Source organism: Arachis hypogaea, chromosome 10 (assembly GCF_003086295.3).
Source record: "Arachis hypogaea cultivar Tifrunner chromosome 10, arahy.Tifrunner.gnm2.J5K5, whole genome shotgun sequence".
NCBI lineage: Eukaryota > Viridiplantae > Streptophyta > Magnoliopsida > Fabales > Fabaceae > Arachis > Arachis hypogaea.
In genome coordinates, this window is record NC_092045.1 from 17,265,714 (window position 1) to 17,276,743 (window position 11,030).

General features: G+C 37.0%; 1 protein-coding gene across 1 annotated transcript; it reads left to right on the forward strand.

The window, feature by feature from the left end:
* The first annotated feature begins 1,074 nt into the window (after positions 1 to 1,074).
* LOC112715290 (uncharacterized) lies at positions 1,075 to 2,404 on the forward strand. Its single transcript, XM_025767040.3, has 3 exons — positions 1,075 to 1,722; positions 1,814 to 1,906; positions 2,060 to 2,404. The coding sequence occupies exons 1-3, from the start codon at positions 1,240 to 1,242 to the stop codon at positions 2,180 to 2,182; spliced, it is 699 nt and encodes a 232-aa protein (XP_025622825.1). The 5' UTR covers positions 1,075 to 1,239; the 3' UTR covers positions 2,183 to 2,404.
* Positions 2,405 to 11,030: the final 8,626 nt, after the last annotated feature.

Consider the following 11,030-nt stretch of genomic DNA (forward strand, 5'->3'; position numbering starts at 1 on the left):
AGGTAATGAAACTTGCATTAATGAAGAGTCTCAAAGAATACAAGTTTTATGACTATCTATTTATAGCTACACTAACGGTTACGCTAACTAACTCTGTATACCTCACTAACTAACTCTGTACAGCTTACCAACTATACCACTAACTGAAATTAAATAACAGTAGTGGCAATAATGATATCAAGTAACAAAATTTGATAATTGATTACTTTTTGCATGTAATAATAAGTAATATTTTTCCACCACCAGTTTCAATATATTATTTGGAGATACAACTGCATGCTTTCTTTTTTGTTGAATTTTTAGTATTAGTATTAGCAATGCTACCAGAGGGGCACAGTTAAACAAGATGTGGTGACAAACTTGCTAGCATCATTATAAAACTTGCAAGAATGGCACTTTTTAATTTAGATATGGAAGGAGAAATAGTGTAGAACACAGTTATGGAGTGTATGGGTGCTTTACGCAATTGTGGTGTCAAGAGCAAATCGGACCGTCCGATTTGTGTTTAAAAAATTTAAAAAAAATTGCATTACACAAATCGGACGGTCCGATTTGTATTTTAAACAATTAAAAAAATTTAATATTAAAATCGGACCATCCGATTTTTGTTTTCAAAATAAAAAAAATTTAAAAATACAAATTGGATCCTCCTATTTTTCCTCCCACACAGATCGGATGGTCAGATTTGTGTTCAAAATTTTTTTTTTACAAAGAAATCGCACAGTCCGATTTCTTCGCTTTATGATTCAGAAAAAATATTCCCACATTTATGTCTAGCACCACCCATCTCTATACCCATACACAACACACACAGAATCTGCATATCCAAAAAAATTAGCCCAAAAATGGTCAAACAAGGGTTTGCTTTGGAACAAGTCTGAAACTCTCAATATAGGAATTTAGCCAGTTGAACAAACAACAAATTAAATCTAGTTCAAGCCTAATCAAAATAGTATAAGAAATTATGAATCCTCTTTTTTCTTTTCAAGAAAGCAGTACTCTTTTTTTTTTTTAATAAAGCATAGAAAATAGTCAAAATACCGATAAGAACAAACAAAAGCACTAGCCGTTAGCGCCTCCCTCCATTCAAATTCAAAGTAAAATACACTCTACTCTTCACTCAACTTTCCATCACCATCAACACCTTCCATCTTCTTCTTCTTCTTTATTCTCCATTCTACTTTCCATTTCTTCGCTGCAAAACATAACAATAAAAACCTATCATCTAAACACGCCACAATGCAAACGCAAGCGCAAACTCACACTCCGATTTCCATACCTCCGAAACCTCGGCCGCGATCAGGCCGGACACCACTCCAGCCGAAGAACAACTCGCCCGCCGATCTCCGGCCGAAGCCCAAGCCCAAGCCCGAATCTGAACCACTCTGCGAGATCACACCAGTCCGCGACAAGGAGAACCGTATTATCGCGATCACCGCCGCAGCGGAAGCTACTCTTCCTCCTCATACTGCGGCTGCGTTGGCTCCGGTGCAAGTGCAACTCCCCGAGGTGTCGTCGCTGGCGGAGGAGCTGAGCGCGATCAAGAAGAAGGTGGAGAGGATGAGGATCGATAAGGAGAAGACGGAGACAGCGCTGAAGGAGAAGGACGCGAAGCTCGACGCCATGATGAAGGAGCTCGAAGACAGAGGAGAGGTTCAGAAGAAGTTCGAGATTGAGGTTGATCGCTTGTTCCGCTTGAAGGAGCTCAAATATCGCTGCATGGTAAAAAAAAAAATCAGTTTCTCTCAGAATTTCTTAGATTCGATTCAATTCTGAAATCGTTTTTTTCTGTTTTGGATTTTGATCGGAACAGAGAGTTTCTCCGATGAGAACATTGAGAGAGAAGGAACATGGAAAGATCGTTAATGAAGCTGCTCCATCGTCGCAATCTCAATCTCAATCAGAGGTAAATCGCTATTTTATTTTATTCTACTTTCAATTTTAGGAATATTTAGGAATTACGTTTTGTTTTTAGTTTTCATTTTCTTCTATGAACGAATTGATGAGAAGAAACTGACGATTGACGAATGTCGGGAATGGTGCGTTTTTTCTTGTGTAGGAGAAGAGTAAAAATGAGGAAACGACGTCGTTTGAGTGCGAATCTGAATTGGAGGAGTGTGAAGTGCAGAGTCCCGGTTCGGCTTGTTCACAAACTGATACTAACACACAGCAAAAATCATAATCAATTAGGCAGAGAGTTTTGGAAATTTTACTGTTTCCTTCCCATACATAATAGCTCGTTATGGTTTATTTTTGTTTACATTGCAGTGATGCAATCTGTGGTGTACTTTTAGATTTTAAGAAAGAAAATAGCTCATAGCTTGTATTGTCGCCAAGAAAGGGCAAAAGAGAATTAGCATTTTGTGTTTTGAACTTGTTGATATTTTTGGTGAAATTTTGATTTTACTTATGTCCGAAATGTAAGTTTAATACCTACAAAGTGTGTGTTTGGATTACAGTTTGCAAACCAGAGTTTGTATAAAATTGATTTTGTAAAATTAATTTTGATGATAAGTTAGTTTGGGTTAACTTGATTTATGTTTGGTAATCTTTATATTAAAATTGATTATAGTAAAATAAATGTTGTTTGGATTATACTACTCAAAATCATTTTTAGATGAAAAATTACTAAAATAGACACCAATTTTATATACCTGCAAAATCAGAATACTATAAAAAATAATATAAAAAATATTTATCATATAAATAAAATAAATACAATAAAAAATAAAAATATAAAAGAGAGTACTATAAATTTTATAATGTCACACAAAAAGAAAATATTCTATAATTTTTTTTAGTATCGTCAGTACTCTTTAATTTAGTATTATTTTAGACTATAAATTTTTATTATTTATGACTCTATTGTTACTTATAATTAATTTTTTATTTATTTTGTCCTTTTTTTTATAGGATCATAATTTATATTAAACGTGGTATATAAAATTACAATTACAATTACAAATTTTACAAATTTAAAATAAAAAATAAAAAAATTAATACAAAACAAAAATAGAGTACATCAAAGAATAGAAAAAAATTATACAGATAAGAAATAATAAAAATTCCATAAAACCAACAATATATATCATATGAACAAAAAAATACCATAAAACGTAAATAAAATTCATATGAATAAAATCAAATAAAAATAAAAAATTTCAATTTGTTAGTAATTGAAATAAATCTGAACGATTTTGATGAAAAAAATGAAACTAAAAAATTATGAAGAAGTAGGAAGAACTACAAAGAATGACTGTGAAGATAATAGTTATTAGTATCATTCTTGTAGAAGAAAATGAAGGGTAGGGTTGGTAAAAAAAAGAAATATTTTAGCTTCTCCTAAACATGAAACGTGAAACGCAGAAGCTACAAATTTGAGCTTCTCCTAAACGTGGGTTCAGAGGCAGAATCAATTCTGCGTTCACAAAGATAAAAATTGCCAAACATCAAAGTGAAACTTTCAAGAAGCTCAAACGGATTTCTCTCCTCCCCAACGTGTTTGCCAAACACACCCAAATTTGTTCAAGATCACTCATTCACATGTATTGTCCTGTCATATGTGTTTTTTGTCTCATCAATAGCACTCATAAAATAGAAAATATTTCTAAGGAAATTTTTCACATATTTTTACCGATACTTTGCTATGTCATGCTGCAGTACTGTTGAGATATATAGTTAAAAATATTGATAGTGTAGATTTATTGGAATTATTATGTGCTAAAATCGTAGATGGACTGTGAAGCTATTCCATAAACCCGTTGAAAGCTTGACTTTTTTTTTGGCCTTTGGCCCAATGTCAAACAAACCAAGTGACCGGGTCGGGTCATGAAACAGCAGAACTCTACACTACAAAACCCGTGCCCTTTCTTCATCTCTCTAGCTCTTGATTTTCGTCAGCTGTGCAGTCATTACCGTCGCTTGTCTGCCGTCGATCCCAGAGGCTGCGCTGGCACCAATTCTCGCCGCCCTGCTGCCTCAGACCTTCAGTTTTGCTATGGCCCAGTCCTTCTCCCTTGCTGCAACAGCCGATTTTCACCGCAGCCGTCTGATGTGTTCGTCCGCGGGTGAAGCCAATTTCTGCCGCAACTCCTCCATTAATCTTTGTTGCCAGTAAAGCTCTGGTTGGCTCCTCTGCCACGTGTAATTTCTTCTTCCCTGGTTGACTGCCTTGCCCAGGTGAGCTAGTGTTATTCACGGAGACGTTTCTCCTTTCTGGCAAAGTCGCATCAGCACCGTTGACAACTGAGAGAGGGTTTAGAGTTCCGAAATTTGGCATCAGGTCTCTCCGCCACATTGATTTCCCGAAATTCAGATTTCCTTGCCTTTGAATTCTGGAATGCAATGTGTTTTGAGTCTTTCCCATTGAATGGCTTCGATTGGAGCATCCATTCTATTTGAAGCTTCCCTCTTCAATTGTTTCGCTATCTCTCATGGGGGCTTCCGTCTCCAGTTTTTCTCCAATTGGCCTGCCAGGGAACATTTCGCCACTCCATCTGTGACTTTATTTCCCTCTCTAGGGACCCAGGTGAAGCCACAATTGGAAAGACCCTGAGCTAGAAGAAAAATATATCGAAGAATCGGATTCTATTAAAATTTGTCCCATATTAAGATTTGTAGCCAAAATTAGTGCCCTTCTCATTGCTTCTGCTTCTGCAGCCAGGTTGGAATGAGCTCTAATTCTCATTGATTCTCCTGTTAACAGTTTCCTGGAATTGTCCCAAATCACAATTGCATTAGCTCCCTCTGCTGTCGATCTACTATACGCAGCATCTACATTCGCCTTCAGCCAGTCCCCCGGTGGAAGTCTCCAGGCAATGCTCCTTCTGCACATACTCCTATTCTGGTTTTGCCTGAGCTGTTCCTTTTTTTGCATTGCTTTCCTGATTTCTGATTCTAGGATTTTAGCTCTGATGATGGTAGCCTTGGGGTTAGGGGTAGTGTTTTGGAATATAGTCTGGTTTCTTGTTTTCCAAATCTCCCAACTTAGCATTCTAATTCTTCCAATCATATCCTCTGCCTCTTCCTTTTCTTGTCCTCTAATTTTCCTGCACATTTCAAGCAGCCATTCTGCAAAAGTTTTGGCTGTCTATGGTGTTGGTGAACATTGACTCTGTGCTCCAAACCACGTTGCTCTAGTCCAAGGGCATAGAAGAATTGCATGTTTCGTGGTATCTATCGTTTCCCTGCAAATTCGACAGATAGGAGTATTAGTTATTTTCTTTTTAAATAAATTATTATATACTGGTATTATATCATGTGCAGCTTTCCATTAAAACATTCTTATCTTCAACGGGACATTCATTCCCCATATCTCTTTCCAAAGATCCGTCATATCTATGCTTGTTGAAGGTCCCACTCCCTCGCTAACCTGTTTTTCCTTCTTTGCCACATGATATCCTGTCTTAACAGTGTAACCCCCATCCCATTTGAAAGGCCATATTAGTCTGTCCTTGCTCCTCAGTAGATTTATGGGTGTTTGCAGAATTTTGTTGCTTATGTTCTCCAGAAATAATTATGTTATTCTTCCTTGTTTACATCCTTCTCCCTCGATGATGAGCTCGTTTACTCTGTCCACTGAGTAATTTCTGCTAAAAAAGATTTTACCCATGCCCATTACCCAGTTGTCTTCCCATATCTTTACTTTTGAGCCCTTTCCAATACTCCATCTCCTATTCCTTCTCAAGAAGTCCCTGCCTTGGATAAGGCTTTTCCAAGCCCATGATCCCCCACTCCCGATGCCTGCTTCCCAAAAATTACTATCCTCAAAATATATTGCTTTTAGAATTTTTACCCATATTGCATTTGGATTTTCAATCACTCTCTATGCTTGCTTGGCCAGATAGGCTAAATTCTGACACTGTAAGTCCCTGAAACATAACCCGCCATCTCTCTTGCTTTTACAAACCTTGCTCCAGCTTTTCCAGTGTATCCTCTTCTCTCTCTCTCAGAATTTTCCCACCAAAATCTTACAACTTTTGATCCTATTCTTTGGCAAAAGTTTTTGGGCAGCAAGACAATGCTCATAGCATAGCTGGGTATGGCTTGAATAACTGCTTTAATCAAAGTCTCCTTCCCTGCCTGGCTGAGTAGTTGCTCTTTCCACCCTTCAATTTTGTTGTCTATCCTTTCTTCTAGCCATGCCAACACTTTGTTCTTCGACCTTCCCCAATGTGCCGGTAACCCAAGATATTTCTCAGGATTTTTCTAAGTTTGCATGCCCATAATCTCTTATATATTGACCATTGTCTGAATCGGTACCTACTGTCCAAACACTATGCCCAATTTCTTTAAATTTATATTTTGTCCTGATGCATCCGTGTATCTGTTCAGAATTAAGATGCTTTGATAAAGTTCCTCTTCTTTGACTTCCGCAAAAAGAATGCAATCATCTGGAAACAGAAGGTGGGTGATAACTGGTGCTGTTGGAGCAAGTTTAACGCCTGAAATACGTCCTTCCCTTTGTGCTTCCTCCATAAGTTTTGTGAAAACCTTTGCTGCTATGATGAAAAGGTATGGTGATAAAGGATCACCTTGCCTCAAACCTCTTTGAGGTTTTATTCTCTTAGACAGCTTACCATTTATTTTAAATTTATAACTTGCGCTTTTAACACACTCCATTACTAACTGTATCTAACTCTGCTCAAAACCAAAAGAGTGTAAAATATTTTTCAAAATGTCCCACTCTAACCTATCATAAGCCTTGTTCATGTCCAATTTTACAGCTACGTTTTGGGAGCCAAACCTGCCTTTTCTATTTAAATTGTGGAACGCCTCCTGAATAATAACAATGTTGTCTTGTATTAGTCTTCCTTCCACGAAAGCGCTTTGAGTAGGGGAGATTAATTTATCAAGAAACTTTTTTAACCTGAGGACAATGATTTTTGTCACGATCTTGTAAATGTAATTACAGCAGCTGATAGGTCTTAATTGGCTAAGGCATTCGTGTTGTTTAACTTTGGGAATCAGAACCACCGTAGTTTCTTCCATGTCCTCTGGCATTCTCCTGCAAGCAAAAATTTCCTTAATAATATCGCAGACCTTTCTACTGATGATATTCCAGTGCTTTTGAAAGAATAAACCGTTAAGACCATCCGGGCCAGGCACTTTCAGGCTTCCCATACTGAAGGCTACATCTCTTATCTCTTTATCTGACACTTCCTTTAGAAGCTCCCTGTTCATTTCAATTGTGACCTTTTTTGGGATAATTCGGGTGCATTCCTCTACTTTGCTCCTTGTGGTTATGGCAAACAGATTAGTGAAGTGTCCCTCCACCAATTCCATGATGTCCTTGCTTCCTGTAATCCAATTTCCCTCTGCGTCCTTCAATCTTTCGATCTTATTCAAGTCTCTTCTTTGAATTGTCGTTGCATGGAAGAAGGATGTCTTTTTGTCCCCAAACTTTAGCCATTTTAATCTTACTCTTTGGCCCTAGTACTTTTCTTCTTTTAATCTTACTCCTGATTCTGTAGTTTTGTAATTTTTTCCTTAAGTTGGTTAATTTTCTTATCTGCTCTAGTGAAATTTCTCTTGCTCTATTGCTCCAATTCCTTCTTGCAACTCTTGAATTTTCCTTGTAGTTTTTCCCATTTATTCCTTTTATTCTCATTCTTTTCCCATCCTTGCTTAATGATCTTCTCACAATCTTCGTGATCTTCCCAATATGCTTCAAACTTGAAGTGGCGTTCAAATTTCTCTCTCGGTTCCAGCCTTAAAACCAAAGGGCAATGATCTGATCCTATCGCCGGGAGGGCTGTAAGGGTTACATTCTGATATAATCTCCTCCAATTCCAGTTGACAAGCACCCTGTCTAGTCTTTCTCTTGTGACGAACCCATTCCTAGGATTGCTAAACCATGTGAATTTTCCTCCCTTAAGATCAATGTCCATTAATCTATTGCCATTCACAAACTTCCTAAATTCTTTCATCTTCTCTCTTGGCTTTGGGTGTAAGCCCACTTTTTCTTCTTGATTCAAAATACCATTATAATCCCCAATGAACAATTGTGGTTCATTTTGATTCTGATTTTGAGCTACTAAATCCCTCCATTGCTTCTTTCTCTGCCTAAGGTCTCCATACACAAAACAGCAATCCCATTTATTTCCTTTCCTATCTGTAATATAAGCTTTAATAACATTATGACACCAAGAGTAAATATCAAGATTCATATTTTTATTCCATAAAAGGCTTAGACCTCTGAACAATTCCCAGGGTTCTACACAAAAGAATTTATCAAAACGGAGTTCTCTCTTTAACTTTCTGATGTTGCATTGCTTAGCTCTTATTTCCATAAGGAAAATTATGGCTGGCTTGATCTTTTTGTAAAGATCTTTTAATTCGGAAACTGTCGTATTTGCCGCCACACCTTGACAGTTCCAACTTACTATACTCATGGCTGGGATTGGGGTATGTATAGGCCCGCCTCCTCAGCATCTGTACTACTAAGAACAGTTTGCATTTCCCTTACACCTATGTCTCTCTCTGTTACATCTTCCTTCCTAATCCTTTTGGTCTTGGCACTGTCTTGAAGCAGTTCTTTTTCTTCTTCTTCTTCCCCTACATCTTTCATCATCAGAGTGTCCTGCTTAGCCCTCTTCCTCTTGATATTCAATTTTCTTATGTTCTCCATTGTGAGCCTCTTTTCCCACTCAGCATACTGGTGCAGAAATTTACAACCACAAACTAACCGGCAAGTGCACCGGGTCGTACCAAGTAATACCTCAAGTGAGTGAGGGTCGATCCCACGAGGATTGATGGACTAAGCAACAATGGTTAAATGATTTACTTAGTTAGACAAGCATAAAATGGTTTTGAGATTTTCAAAAGGTTTAAGTTCGAACTCAGAATATCAAAAGAATAGACAAATAATTAAGTTGGGAATAAAATATGGAGAAGATAGTTAAGGCTTCAAAGTCATATATTTTTCCGAATTAACTTTTCTTACTAACTATTTTAATCATGTAGGATTTAATTTATGGCAAACTATATGCTACTTGATCCTAATTCCTTAGACCTTTCTAGTCTCCTCTAAAATTCATCAACGACCAATTCCTTGGTCAATTAATTCTAATTAGAGGGTGCAGTTCAAATTCCAGTTTATATGCCACAAAAATTCTAACTACCCAAAAATAAGGAGATTATATGTCACGTATCCCGTTAAATCCAAATAATTAAAATTTAGGAGAAATTATTTTCAAGCTATTGTTCAAGTAAAAAGTTTTTCCAAGTTTTACAAGAACTCAAATAGAAAGAGGGTCATACTTCCGTTCCACCCAAATTCATAAAATAAAGAGAAAAAACAATTCTTAAATTATAAATCCATGCATAAATTAAAATAGAAAAAGTAATAAAACAATCCATACAAATAGACAGAGCTCCTAACCTTAACAATGGAGGATTAGTTGCTCATGATTCAGAGAAGAAAATAAGGATTCTGGTAAAATGTACCGAGTTACCATCTGATGGCATCAGATCCCTTTTTATAACTAATCCTTTTTAAAATCTAATTATCTAAAATTAAAAATAATATCTTTTCCTAACAATAAGATTTTGAATTTAAATTCGAATTAATTAACAAGCCTTCAGCTGATGGGTGGGGATCACTTGATTTGTCCATTCTGAAGCTTCTAATATGTATTTTCTGGGCTAAAAACTGGGTCAAAACAGCCCAAAAATTGCCCCCAGCGTTTTTTGTGTTTTTCTGCACGTGGCGCATGTCACGCGTACGCGTCAGTCACGCAGACGCGTCGCTGGTCTTCTTCGCAAGTCACAGGGACGCGTCAGTCATACGGACGCGTCGCCGAGCAAATTCTCAATTCACGCGTACGCGTCTCCGTGGATACCTCCAACTCACGCGCACGCGTCAGGCACGCGTGTGCGTCGCTCCTCGTAGCCATCTCCTTTGATTCTTGTGCTGCAGAAACTCCATCAAATCTAGCCGAATGCTACCTAAAATAAATAGTATTGCAAAAAACTCAAAATAGCATCCATAGTGGCTAAAATATAATTAATTCCTGATTAAACTAAACAAATTAGATGCAAATTCACTAGGAAAAGATAGAAAAGATGCTCACGCATCACAACACCAAACTTGAACTGTTGCTTGTTCTCAAGCAACCAAAACTAACATAGGCTTAGGATGTGAATTTGCATGAGAATGGGAGTTCGATTAAGCTCATGTCTCTTTTTATAGTGGGGTTTATAACTGTAATCCTGGATAGGTTTAGCATCTCACTCTCCTTCGAATTAGGAGGATGTCATTGTCATTCGGAATTAGAATCCGAATAATATTATGAATTCTCTGATCTTTACATTTCAGTTTAATCCTTGAACACAGAAAAATTGACTTTAATTTATTTTTTCTTTGGTGCTTTGCACCTTGAGCCTAGCCGTGACTTTAAATGTTTTGTCTCAAGGATTACTTGACACAGAAACACCACAAGCACTTAACTGGGGGACTCTCTTTGAGTCCTGATTTTTCTTTCTGTTACTCCCAGACAGTGGTGCTCAAAGCCTTTGGCATACTCTGTTAAACGCACTTGGTCTCGACTCTAAGTGTTCTGTCTCAAGGATTACTTGACACAATCACACCACAAGCATATGACTAGGAAAACAACTCTTTGAGCTTTTAATCATGTCTGACCTCCCTAGTCATCGATGCTCAAAGTCTTGGACCTTGCCTTTATTATTTATTTATTTATTTATTTTCTTTTGCTGTTTCTTTTGCTTCAAGGATTAAATTTTTGTTTATTTCAGAGAAGTCATAATAATTCTCTAAATTCCTGTTCCTTATACATCAACATCCCTTGATTCAAATTCAAATATGCACTGTTTATATGATGCATTTAGAATTACAATTAATACCACCACATTTAAGTAAATAAGACTACTCTTAAAATTAAACTAAACTAGACCTAGAATTCTCACTAATAAAGGATCATGCAACAGACAAAGCAAAATAGCAGAAAATCAGAACATAACATAGAAAAAGAGGGGAGGAAAAAAATAAAAGGAACTCAACCACCTAAGTT

Excerpts from the sequence above, each read along its gene's own strand:
- LOC112715290 (XM_025767040.3), top strand. The coding sequence starts at position 1,240 with ATGCAAACGCAAGCGCAAACTCACACTCCGATTTCCATACCTCCGAAA. Across the intron at positions 1,723-1,813 it reads AGCTCAAATATCGCTGCATG|AGAGTTTCTCCGATGAGAAC; the intron begins GTAAAAAAAAAA and ends TGATCGGAACAG. Across the intron at positions 1,907-2,059 it reads AATCTCAATCTCAATCAGAG|GAGAAGAGTAAAAATGAGGA; the intron begins GTAAATCGCTAT and ends TTTCTTGTGTAG.